This window comes from Macrotis lagotis, chromosome X (genome assembly GCF_037893015.1).
Source record: "Macrotis lagotis isolate mMagLag1 chromosome X, bilby.v1.9.chrom.fasta, whole genome shotgun sequence".
NCBI lineage: Eukaryota > Metazoa > Chordata > Mammalia > Peramelemorphia > Peramelidae > Macrotis > Macrotis lagotis.
The window spans coordinates 175,096,260-175,108,990 of NC_133666.1; the positions used below are offsets into that span (position 1 = coordinate 175,096,260).

Below are 12,731 nucleotides of genomic sequence, written 5' to 3' on the forward strand. Positions count from 1 at the left end.
CTATGTATATTGCCATAACACATTTAAAAAGATAATTTTAAAAAGGGTTCAATAAGTTTCACTTATTGCCAAAAGAATCAATGACACAAAAATGGTTTAGAACCCCCAAGTTAATTTATGTGCCACTTTTCTTTGGAAGCCTTGCCTGATCTTTCTAGTTGTTAATGTTCTCTCCTTCCTCTAATTTAGCATGCATATAATTATTTGTTTGTATTTGGATTCCCTTCATAGAGAGTAAGCTTCTTGAGGGCAGGGTAATCTTGTCTTTATTCCCAGCATCTGACTTTACCTGGCTTATGGAAGGAGCTTAATAAATACCCATTGTCTGACTGACCTGACAGAAGGTCTTGCACATAGAAGGTGCCTAATAATTCTTATTGGATTAAAATGTTAGGAAGAACAGTGAATTTAAGGGGAAAAGATAACGATTTCAGTTTTGGACATGTTGACTTTTAAGATGCCTTTGAGATACCCAAATAGAAATGTCCAGCAGTCTGTCAGTGATTTAGGACTGAAGCACAGGAAAGAGGTGAAAGTTGGATATATGGATTTGGGAATCTGATATTTAGAGAGGATGTTGGAACATGTGGAAAGTGGGGAAACCACTAAGAGGAAGATTGTAAGAAGAGAAGAGATGAGGGTCCAGAATAGAACCCTGGATGTACCCACTGTTAAGAGATGAAAAACTAGGAAAGATAGAGAAAACTGTCCCTGAAAGCTAGTAAAGATAGTGTATGTCTTTGATTGGGATGGTAGTTAGCAGCCTGTCTATAAACCTATAAAGGATGAAAAGTGAAAAAAGGCCATTGAACAGAAATTAATAAATTGTTGGAACAGTTTTAATCGAATGATATGATTGGAAACTATATTACAAGAAATTATGAGGAGTAATGTTGCATGTAATTTATGTACCCCAAAAAACACAGATCCTACCCTATCACTTTCTTACTCAACAAACTTCTTTGGCTCCCTATTGCCTCTAGAATTAAATATGAAATCCCTTATTTAACTTTTAAAGTTCTTTATAACCTTGCTCTTTCCTACCTTTTCAGTCATCATGTACCTTATTCCCTTCCATGTACTCTGTGATCCAGTGACACAGGTCTCTTTGATGTTCCTCACACACAACATTCCCATCTCCCAATTCTGAACATTTTCACTGTCAATCTTCTATGCTTTGAACTCTTTCCTTCTTCACCTCCTGTCCTAGTTTCCCTGACTGGCTTTAAGTCTTAGCCTAAAATCTTGCTTTCTGCAGGAAACTTTTCTGCGTCCTCTTTAATCTTGGTGTCTTCCCTCTGAGACTACCTCCAATTTATTCTTTATATATCTAGTTTATACATATTTGTTTGCTTGTTTTCATCATCAGACTGAATTCTTTGAGAGCAAAGAGTGGTTTTACCTTTCTTTATATCCATAGTGCTTTTCACTATTTCTGGCATATAGTAGGCAATTGTTGAATCTAATTGACTCACTGACTTACCTTTGGTCATTACCTAGTTATGTATTTTACTAGTCTCCATATATATATATATAGTCTCCTTCTAGTTCTTTGTGCTCTAAACTAGCCTTCTCTCTGTGTCATCCGAAGGATACTCCATCCCTTGGCTTTCTGAATTTGTACTGATTGTTCCTACACTTAGAATTCACTTCTCTTCTCACTTCTTTTCCATATCTTCTTCAAAAGCCTTTCCTTATCCTAAATGCTGCAAGTACTTTCCCTAAGTGCTTTGTATTAGTTTTTTATTTTTTCTATACTGTTGTGTATACTATTTCTATTCTTATATATATGTGTGTGTATTATACACACACACACACACACACACACACACACACACTTCTATAGATTTTTTTTCATATTTTTTTCTCTCAATAGAATATAAACTTCCTGGAACAAAGGTTGATTCATCTTTTGTCTGTATTCTTTTTTTTATTTCCTGGGACATAGAAGACATTTAATAAATGTTTATTGATTGACTTTTATAGTAAAAGTTTTGACAGAGGGCATATCAGTTCAGGCCTAACCAGAACACCTTTATTTTAAACTTGAGTATTGAAAATCTTTCTTAAATGTTTTTGTCCACATTTTTGCTAAAAAGCCAAGTTGACTAGAATTGATTACTGTTGATATATTCTTCAGTTCTCCAGTCCTGGTTACAATAGACTTGTCAGTAAGGCAGGGGCCATAGTTGAGTTTACTGAGTCAGTCTCCCTGAATCCAGGGAAGAAGATAGTTGTATTTAAAATAAGCTAGCAGTTGAGAAAGCAGTGGTAAGAGTGATAGATGACCATTCAGTTATGACAAGTTCTTGAGAATGATACTGAGCTCCTGGAGCTGGGGCAAGACAGTGGTAGAACAGGAGGGTGGCCTTTTTTACTTTTGGACCCCAGGATTGACTGGGGATAAGTTGAGGGGCTAAGGGTTTTGGAGGGGAAAAGAAGAGGGAATAAGTAAGGAATAGGGAAAAGGGGAGTTTTTTGGTTGTGATCAATAGTGACTGAATGACTGTTAGTATCTAAGGGGAAATATATTCACATACATCCACATACCAAGAACTGCATGTACTATCTCAATAAAACAGGATTTTGACTTGTATAGCTATGAATGTGAGGTACAACTATCTCCAAAGAATTGAAAATTATTATCCAATCGATTGCATTGGAGCAGATGCAAAAGATAAATACATTTTGAAGAAAAATTGGAGTAAAAGGTGCCATTAGGGAAATATACGATAGAAAAAGGACTTGTCTTATGACCATTGTGATGGATGAAAGCCCAAGTGATTCAGTCATGAACTTAATGGGAGAACATGAATAAGTGTCAAGCAGGATCTGCATTATTGGAGGGAATACCTAGATCTTTGAAAACACAAATCCACTTGCATTTGAGTATTTTGCAAGTTTTTTCATGGGAGGAAAAAAAAAAGGTTTGTATGTATATGTATGTGTGTGCACATCATTTATCTGGAAGAAATGGCTTCATTTATCTGGAATTTTCACTTAATTTGAATGTTCTTATTCTATCACATGTCTTATTAAGTCATTGCTTATTACTGCAATAACTTCTAATCATTGAACTTATAGATTGATTTCATATTTACTGTTTCTACCTTGTCCAAATAACCAGATTTCTAATCTGTTAGTTTAGTCTCTTACCCTTTGGTTACTATACAATCTGTTTAATGTCTTATTGCTTCTGATATATTTATCACCCCTGACCATCAGATGATTGATTTATTTGTTATAGTGCCCTTTAGTAAGTTTTTTTCCTTTTTTCTTTTATTTTTGTAGGGGGCTCACTTTTAAGTTTCTGTTCTTTTGAGGAGAAGAGGATATTATCAGTTCATAGTTTTCTCTTGAAGGAGCTGGTACCTGAGGAACTGAATTAAAATTTAGATTGTAGGATCATTGACTTTAGATACAGAAAGCATTTTAGAAACCATCTTATTCAATGACTCATTTTACAGATGTTAGTGTAAGACAGTTTTCTTACTTTTAGTCTATCACATTTTCCTCTGTGCAGCACAGACTCTACCACAACGCCAGATAAATGAAATGTTATTGAGTATCTACTTGGAAATAGGTATAACAATTTGAAAACTTCTTTTCTTTCTTTTTTTTAAGATATGTGGTGCATTGGAGAAAGATGTCTTGTCCCTATCACAGACAGTGGAAAACTTCATGAAGCAACAGTGAAGTCCATCATGAAAGATGAAAATGGAAAGTCATTTGCACTTGTGTTATTTTCAGATTCACTGGAAAAGAAAGTACCTTTAAAAAAACTCCATAAAGCAAAGCAAAGTAAAAATTCTATCAGAACTTCTGTGTTTGATGATGTTGACTTGGAAAAGCCTTATTTCCCAGATCGAAAACTTCCATCAACTGCTGTTGCTTTTAAGCTATCTGAAGATGGTGATTGTATTCCATATACAATTAATAGATATTTGCGTGACTACCAAAGGGAAGGAGCCCAGTTTCTATATGGACACTATTCCTTGGGAAGAGGATGTATTCTTGGGGATGACATGGGACTTGGAAAAACAGTACAGGTATATATATATATATATATATTCTTTTATTCACATAATAGTTAAAACGCTAATGTGCTGTTATAGCTTATTATCTGTAGTTTCAATGTGGCATAAATAGGCACATTGAAGCATGACTTTCATGTAAGTTTCTTGATAAATGTTTGTTGAATTAATAAAAAGAATGAAATGTGCAAAGTCATTTTATACTTATAGAATTATCCTAAGAAGGGACAGTGTACTTATTCATTCTTTGAGGTATTGAATTAAGATTAGATTAGTTTTCTGATGTCCATTAAATAGATTAGTTAAAATTCTTGTTATTAAATGAATATTTTATCTAGTTTATGGCTTGTTCATCTTTCTCTTATTTTCTTTCCCCTTTCTTCTAACTTTTCATTCTTCTTTTACAGTTCCATATTAACATTTCTAATTTAATAGAACACTGAGGAAGGACTAAATTTTAAAATTCCAAGCAATAACAGAATGTTAGGTGGAAACGACCTCATAAGCCATATCATCCAATGGCTCCTGATCAAGAATTCCTCCTACAACTTTGCTAACAAATGCTTATCCAACCTTCAGTTATGTCTTCTAATAAGGTGATGTGCTACCTCTTGAGGCAGTCCATTCCATATTTGGATGATTTTAGCTCATAGGATGATGGATTTAGAGCTTGTACGGGCCTCAGGATCATCTGTTTAACCTCTTCATTTTACAAATGGCAAATTGAAACCTAGTAAGTCATATAGATAGAAGTCACACAGATAATTAGTAGAAAGTAGTCCTTAAAATGAACCAAAATTTACATGCTTAGCTTCCACCCATTGCTTCTGATTTGGTCTTCTGGGGGCAAGCTTAGCTAGTCTAAGCTCTCTTCTGTGCAATAGCCTTTCAGATATTTTACGAGAATATAATCTATTTACAGCAGAGAGTGATTTTAGAGGCCATCTAGTACAGCTCCCTCATTTTGCAAATGAGGAAAGTGAGGTCCCCAGAAGTAAATAAAATGATAAAAGGCATACTGCAGAGCTCAGTGCACCATACTTTTCTTTTCTAGTTCCTTTAAGCTTTATATGAGGAAGTACTTTTGAAGTCCCTTACCATCCTTTTGGCCTTTCTTTGGATGCTGTTTTTTCTCTTAAAATGTTTTATTTGATGCTTCCTTCTTTTTTTTTTAATTATCAGAGTCATTTCTTAGGGCCACCCCTCATCCCCTTTAGCTCTCCTTTGTAATAATTATTGTCAAACAAAAGAAATTAGCCCTTTGGTAGCATTTGAAAGTATTTGCCTCATTTTGCAATTATAATAAGAAGTGAGAGGAAGTCATGATTAATCTTTCAGTTCTTTCAGTACAATATCTGTCCCATCTACTATAAGATCACCTTAGTTCAGGCCTTCATCACTGCCTGTCTGAACTATTGGATTAGTCTCCTACTGGGTTTCCCTTTTTTTTTTTTCACTTTCCCTTCTCTAATTTATTTTTCACACAATTATCAAAATGTCCTTCCAAGTGATGTTCCCAAAGTACAGACCTGATCTTGGTACATACCTGCTCAATTAACTCCTATTGATCTCTAGAATATTTAGCAATAAAAACAAATTTCTCCATGGGACATTTAAAGCCATTCACAATCTGGCTTCAACCTATCTTTCTATACCCAGAGGGGTGGGAGGGATAAAGACATGCACCCTACCCTGCTTGGGAATAAGATTGTACTAGGGCCAGAGATAGGAGATAAAGAGTTGTGTAGAAGTATACAAAAAATACAGTATAAGTAACTCAGTTTGTCTAGAGCAAATGAGAGCAATGTATTTAAGGTTAGAAAGAACTGAAAAATCAATCATAACTTCCTCCCACTTCTTGGTCTTTTGCAAGGCAGTGGGGTTAAGTGACTTGTCCAAGGTCACACAGGTAATTATTAAGTGTCTGAGGCTGGATTTGAACTCTGGTTTTCCTGACTTCAGGGCCAGTGCTCTATTCACTGCTCCATCCAGCTGCCTCTCTGTTTATATATTTTTATATTCATCTATTTCTGTATCTCTCTGTAAACTTATAAGCTCCTTGAAAGCAGGAACAGTTTCATTCTTGTCTTTTTTCGCCAGTGCCTTCACAGTGCATGGTGATACAGTTTAATTAGTGCATTTTGACTCCATCTCTTTTTGGTTTAGGAATTCTACTCTCAGTTATAGTTCTGAAGGAACCTGATCTTGTTTGTTCTAATTTTTTTTATGGTAATGACCTTTATAAAATTTAAGTCTTGTATCCATTTGTACTTACTATGTTATAGGATGTAAGATCTTAACCTAATGGTTGCAAATTACTTTTCAATTTTCCTGTCAATTTTGGGAAAAAAGAACTTCTCACAGTACTTTACGATTTTGGTTTCTTCAAGCACTGGGATACTCTTTTCAATTTCTTATTTATTATGTTTCATTGATCTATTTTTTCTATTTTCTAGCCTCAATTAAATTGTTTTAATGACTACTGAGTTTCATTATGGTTTTAACTCTTATAATGCTATTTCTTATCTTTTTCTCAAGAATTTCATTTGTTATTATTCCATCTAGTTTTAAATAGTATCCCCTTGATAATTTGATTAGTATAGTACTAAATGTTAATTTAGGTAGTAATGATCATTTTAACTATATTGACATGACTTAAGCATGTAAGCAGCAAGTATCTTTAATTATTTTAGTTTTATTTCATTTCTTTAAAAAGAGGAAAAACATTTTATTGATGTCTTTTGTCTTTATGTCTGCCACCATTAAACCTTCCCTAAAACAAAGAAAGATAATTAAGCAATAACTTTAGATATGGAAAATTTGTCTGACATATATATGACATATTTTGTCCTAGTAGATCCTCCATCCATAAGTTTTGAGGGAGGTTGAATGTTTTGTGATCTCTTCTGGTGGCTTAATGGGTAGAGTACTGTGTCTGGAAACAGAAAGATATGAGTTCAAATGTAATTTCAGATACTTATTAGCTGTGAGACCTTGGACAAGTCGCTTCATTTCTCTTTGCCTCAGGTTTCTTAACTGTAAAATGGTAAAAATGATAGGATCTATCTTGCAGGATTGTTGTGAAGACAAAATGAGATAATATTTGTAAAAAGCTTCTGTGTAAAATGTACTATGCCAGGCATGTAGTAGGTACTATCTAAATATTAATTTTCCTTTTTTCCCCCTTTCTCTTCTTGAGATCTACTTTTCTCAGAGGTTTTTTCCTTGTTAGTGATTTTTTTATTTATGTTATTATAAATTAATGTATACATTGTTTTATTCTACTTATTATGTACTGTGTCAATTTATACATATTTTCTTAAATCCCTTTAAATTCCTCATATTTGCCATTTCTTGTGTCATAATAATTAATATGGCATAATTTAGTAATGTGGAATAATTTTTAAAAGCTTTTCCTAAAAAAGTTTGTTTCTAGTTTTTCGCCATCACAACGATGCTTTAAATATTTTAGTTTATATTGAACTTTTGGTTGTTTTTGATGTCCTTGAGCCTGGTTGTGGGATTTCTGTGTCTCACATTGAAATTTCATTATCTTTTTTTGCATAATACAGGGGGATTCCTTCACATTTATTCCAATATCATATCAACTGTTTCCCCATTCCCTATCTGTGACTGACTATTCCTTTCTATTTTCATCTTAACCAATTTGCATAGAGTGGAGTGAAAGATAAAGGCTATTTTAATTTATATTTTTCTCTTCCTTTTAGTGATTTAGATCATGTTTTCATGTGATTCTTACAGTTTTCCAATCTTCTTTTGATAACTGTTCATATCCTTTTTCCATTTTTCTATCAAGGGATGTTCCTTTTTTGTGCTATCTTTGTATAAAATTCCCTTAATCGTTTTATTCATACATTGTATGTAAAACCATTTGTTTTATTTTATTTTTATTCCTTGTTTGGATGAGCCATAATTGTTAAAGTTACTTGATCTCAGTCTCCTCTCATTTTTTATGATGCTACTTTTTATATTAAGGTCATATAACTGTTTATTGTGGTATTTTGTGTAAACTACTGGTCTAATCAAGATTTTTGAAAACCTTGATTTCCATTTATCCCAATCTATTTTCTCAACAAAGGAACTTGTTGGAACAAAGGAACAAAGTAAGTTGTATTTTTTGGTATATCCAACACTAGACTATTATTCCCACTTGCCTTTTTTCCCTTATTCCCTTATTATTCCCCTCATCCACTTTTCTGCTTTTTTAATCAGTTCTTAAATGGTTAAGTGATTATTGCTTTATAATATTATTTGAAGTCTGGTAATGCTCTGCACATTCATCCATGGTTTTCCAGATTTCTTTTCATTCTTATTTGTGCTTACACATAAATTCTGTTATTATCTTGCCCAGTTCCAACAAATATCCCTTTTATAATGAGATTGGAATAGAACTATTGTTTAACCACAAGTGCTGGCCCATTTGACAACCATTTCAGCTTTATTTCTGTCTTGAATATTTTGTAGTTATTTATATGCCTCATGTGTGTCAAAGTAGGTTAATAAGTACCTGAAATAGATCTTATTTCTCTCATTGCTTCTTTCTGATTTTTGTTAGGTGTGTATAAAAATGCTGGCCAGTTCAAAGAATTCCTTATGACACCTTCACATTCAGGGATTTTGATTCATTTTCCTTTAGAAGTATTTGTGCTTTTGATTATGCTTTTCTGCAAATGTTTGTTAATTTCTCAGTAAGCTTTTTGTCTGTCTTCATGAATTACTTTGCTGAATTTTCCTTTGGTATCCTTACTGAAAATGTGCTTCTTACTGCCAATCCTTTTCCTTCTGAAAGCCTACAGTGTTTGTGCCCCTCCCCCAGAGTTTGGCTTCCTTTCCTCTGTTCTTTCAGACCACCAGGGTTGGAAGAAGTCTGTTTCAGAAAGTGAAAATGAGGAGTTGGGGCACCTCTCCTAGGAGACTGAATTGCCATTGTATTTAGAAACCTATTTTCTGCTTTTTTTCATTTTGTCTCTTTTAAACTCTCCCCTCTTTGCAACTGACTTTTTTCAGCCCTTAGGCTGTATTCTTGGCACTAGTTGTTAAGGGATTGGGGAAGAGATTCCTGGTATATGGCTGAGAGGCTTGCTCTGAGAAATCTTTGCCCTTAGGTCTGTTCTCCATCTTGGCTCCAGATAGGTTGAGGGAAAGTGTGAACTTGGTGTGGAGAAATGTCATGGTACCTCCATTTTGCAAAGAAGGACAAGAACTTCTGATAGACAGACATTGAATTAATTTTTAAGTCATTGCCTAAAATTGTCACTCATAGAATAGGGTAGGGTCAGAGTGATAACCTGAGTCATTGTACAGTTTGAGGGAGCAATGGAGGCTAGAGTTATGAGCTCCAGGAGAAGTTGACAGATGATGTATTCTTTTCTTAATATTTTGACAAAGAATATTTTGATTTTTTTTTCATTTCTGTTATTACTGGGTTTTCTGTATTTTGGGATTCTTGTGCTATTTGATGGGCATGGGTACAGGGTTACTTCTCACTGAATCATCTTAGTAGAATCCTTTATCTTATTTTTCTATTCTATTCTATTCTTCCCCCCCCCCACCTTCCCTAACTTCTTGAGAGACCTGCTTCCACCATCCCACTTCCATACTTGTTATATTGTTTTATTCCTATTCATGAAACTTTCAAATTCTTCCTCCTCCTTATTCCTTCCTTGTATATTCTTCTGCTGACTTTGTTTCCTTTTGATTCTTTAAGATAGTGGAATTCTGAAGGAATGATAATTCTCTTTCTCCCATTAGGATGTAAGCACTTCATCACTAAGTCTTCCAAATTGCCCAAACTTGTTTAACTTAAGTTTCCCTGGAGTCTTGCTTTGTGTTTCAAAGATAATATACAACTCTATTTTTTGTAGAAGGGATGCTTAGGAATAATGATTCTATTAAAGGTCCATTTGTTCCATCTGCATGATTATCTGAAGAATTGAAAATGAATATCATTTTGAAGGCAATTTAGAGGTGCATTACAGGTATGAATAGGCTGGCACATATAATATATATGAATCTTTGAAGAAGAACAAGAGTAAAGGATTTTACCAGGGAAATGTATGTGGTAGTCATATGGTAAGGGAAAATGATAACAACAAAACAGCCAGGTAAATCACTGGTTATCTTGTAATGTGTAATGAAATTTCAGACTTATAGGACATGAACCGATATAGAAAAGAATAGACAGACTTGGAAGAGTTGAGACCTGCATTATTGGAGTGAATATACAAATCGAAGAGATCTTTTGAGTATTTGGAAGAATTTTATTCTATTAGATTCCATTCTAATCAATCAATACCTTTTGTAATCTTGGTGATGTCATCAAGTATATAAGTTATCCCACTTAGTTTTGTGTTGTCTGCAAATTTGATAAACATCATATATCTGTATAGGTTATTGAGAAAAATGAGAACATAGCATGAATGAATAAAGTATTAAGTACACATTTTAGGCATTGTAGTAAGGCATGGGGGATCAAATAGAAAAGTAAAATATTCCCGTTTTTGAATTCACATTTTGATGGAGGAGTTAACATATATTGAAAGTTTCAACTGTAAGTCTTAAGGAAAGATCCAATGATTTTAAGGTGAAATATTTATTCTTTGGACACTAAACTAGAAAATTTTCAAGTTTTGCTACTCTTTGGGTCCAGTTATTCACTAGGTTCTGATCTACCTAAATTTACTTTTATGTATCTCACATCTCCATTCTGCTCATAAAAATATCATGAGATGCTTTTTTAAAAATGTTGTTCTAAAATCTAGATAAATTGTAAAGCATTTCTGTAACCTTACAGCATTGTAACTGTCACAGAAGAAAATAAGGGCAATCTGACATAGCAATGGAATCCTAGCTTTTCTTTCTCAGAATTCTTTAAAATCTATTTTCCCAAAACCTGGTGAGGGAGAGGGTGTATCAAGCTCCCTTCATGTCTTTGGTCTTCATTGTTTTCATCTGTAAAATAAGAGACTTGAACTTGATAATCTCTGAAGTCCCTTCCAATGAAGCCCTTTTGTTTATGTTATCTTTATAATTTAACTATTTAGGTGTTTTTAGTTAGACCACGATAACATCTATAACATGCCATAGTTTTTGTTGGGGTTTTTTTTGTCTGTTTCCATTTTTTTTTGTAAGGTAGTGGGGTTAAGTGATTTGACAAGGACATACAGCTAAGTAATTAAGTGTCTGAGGCTGGATTTGAACTCAGTTCCTCCTGACTCCAGGACTGGTGCTTTATCCACTGCACTACCTAGCTGCCCCATGGTTTTTGTTTTTCTTTTACTTATTTCTTTGATTTCCCTTTCTCATTTTTTTAATTTAATTTTTATTTTGTCCAGTTACATGCAAAAAATAGTTTCTAACATATATCCTCTGTAAATTTTTGAGTTCCACATTTTTCTACCACCCTTTATTCCCTACCCCCTCCCTATGGCAGCATACAATTTAATATAGGTTGTATATGTGCAATCATGTTTAACATATTTCCATATTAGTTACATGTTGTGAAAAAGGAGTTAGAACTAAGGAGAAAAACAGCCATGAAGAATAATGGAAAAACTTTAAAATAACTTTAAAATGAAGTTTTAAAAGTTAATATAGTGGATAGCAGAATAGATTAAGAACCAGACCCCTACAATATATTGTTTACAAGAAACACATTTTAAATAGACAGAGACACACAGAGTAAAGATGAAAAGGCTGGAATAGAGTACACTATGCTTCAGCTGAAGTGAAAAAAAAAAAGCAGGGTTAGCAGTTGTTATCTCAGATAAAACAAAAAGCAAAAATTGATGTCTTTAAAAGGGATAAAGATGAAAGGAAATATATAATTAGAAACTTAATAGTAAATGTGAATGGGATGAACTGTCCCATAAAACAGAAGCGGATAATAGAATGGATTAAAAACTAGAATCTTACAGAATGCTTACAAGAAACACATTTGAAGCAGAGAGATAGACACAGGCTTAAAGATAAAAGGATGGAGCAAAATATGCTATGTTTAAGCTGAAGTAAAAAAAATCAGGGGTGGCAACCCTGTTCTCAGATAAAGCAAAGGAAAAAAATAGATCTCCTTAAAAGGGATAAGGAAGGAAAGTATTTCTTTTTTCTTTTTCTTTTTTTTTTTTTTTTTTTTTTTTAGGTTTTTGCAAGACAATGGGGTTAAGTGGCCTGCCCAAGACCACACAGCTAGGTAATTATTAAAGTGAATGAGGTCAGATTTGAACTCAGGTACTCCTGACTCCAGGGCCAGTACTCTATCCACTGCCCCACTTAGCTGCACCCTGAAACTATATCTTCTTAAAAGGCACCATAGGTAATGAAACTATATCATTTTTAAACATATATGCACCTAGTGGTATAGCATCCAAATTCCTAGAGGAAAAGTTGGTTGAATTACAAGGAGACATCGACAGCAAAACTTTTAATAATGGGAGACTTCAACCTCCCTCTCTCAGAACTAGATAAATCTAACCACAAAATAAACAAGAAGGAAGTTAAGAAGGTGGATGAAATCTTAGAAAACTTAGATATGATAGACCTCTGGAGAAAACTTAATGGGGATAGAAAAGAATATACTTTTTTCTCAGCAGAGCATGGCACCAATACCAATATTGACCATGGGCATGAAAACCTTATCAATTGCAGAAAGGCAGAAATAACAAATGCGTACTTATCAGA

At 33.8% G+C, this 12,731-nt stretch overlaps 1 protein-coding gene across 3 annotated transcripts in view; it reads left to right on the plus strand.

Annotated features, from left to right (window-relative positions):
• ERCC6L2 (ERCC excision repair 6 like 2) overlaps window positions 1-12,731 on the plus strand; it is a 151,852-nt gene that overhangs the window by 2,320 nt on the left and 136,801 nt on the right. For all 3 annotated transcript variants that reach the window (XM_074202816.1, XM_074202818.1, XM_074202819.1), the window contains exon 2: window positions 3,625-4,049. In XM_074202816.1, coding sequence (XP_074058917.1) covers window positions 3,625-4,049 — 425 coding nt within the window. The remainder of the gene's footprint in view (window positions 1-3,624; window positions 4,050-12,731) is intronic.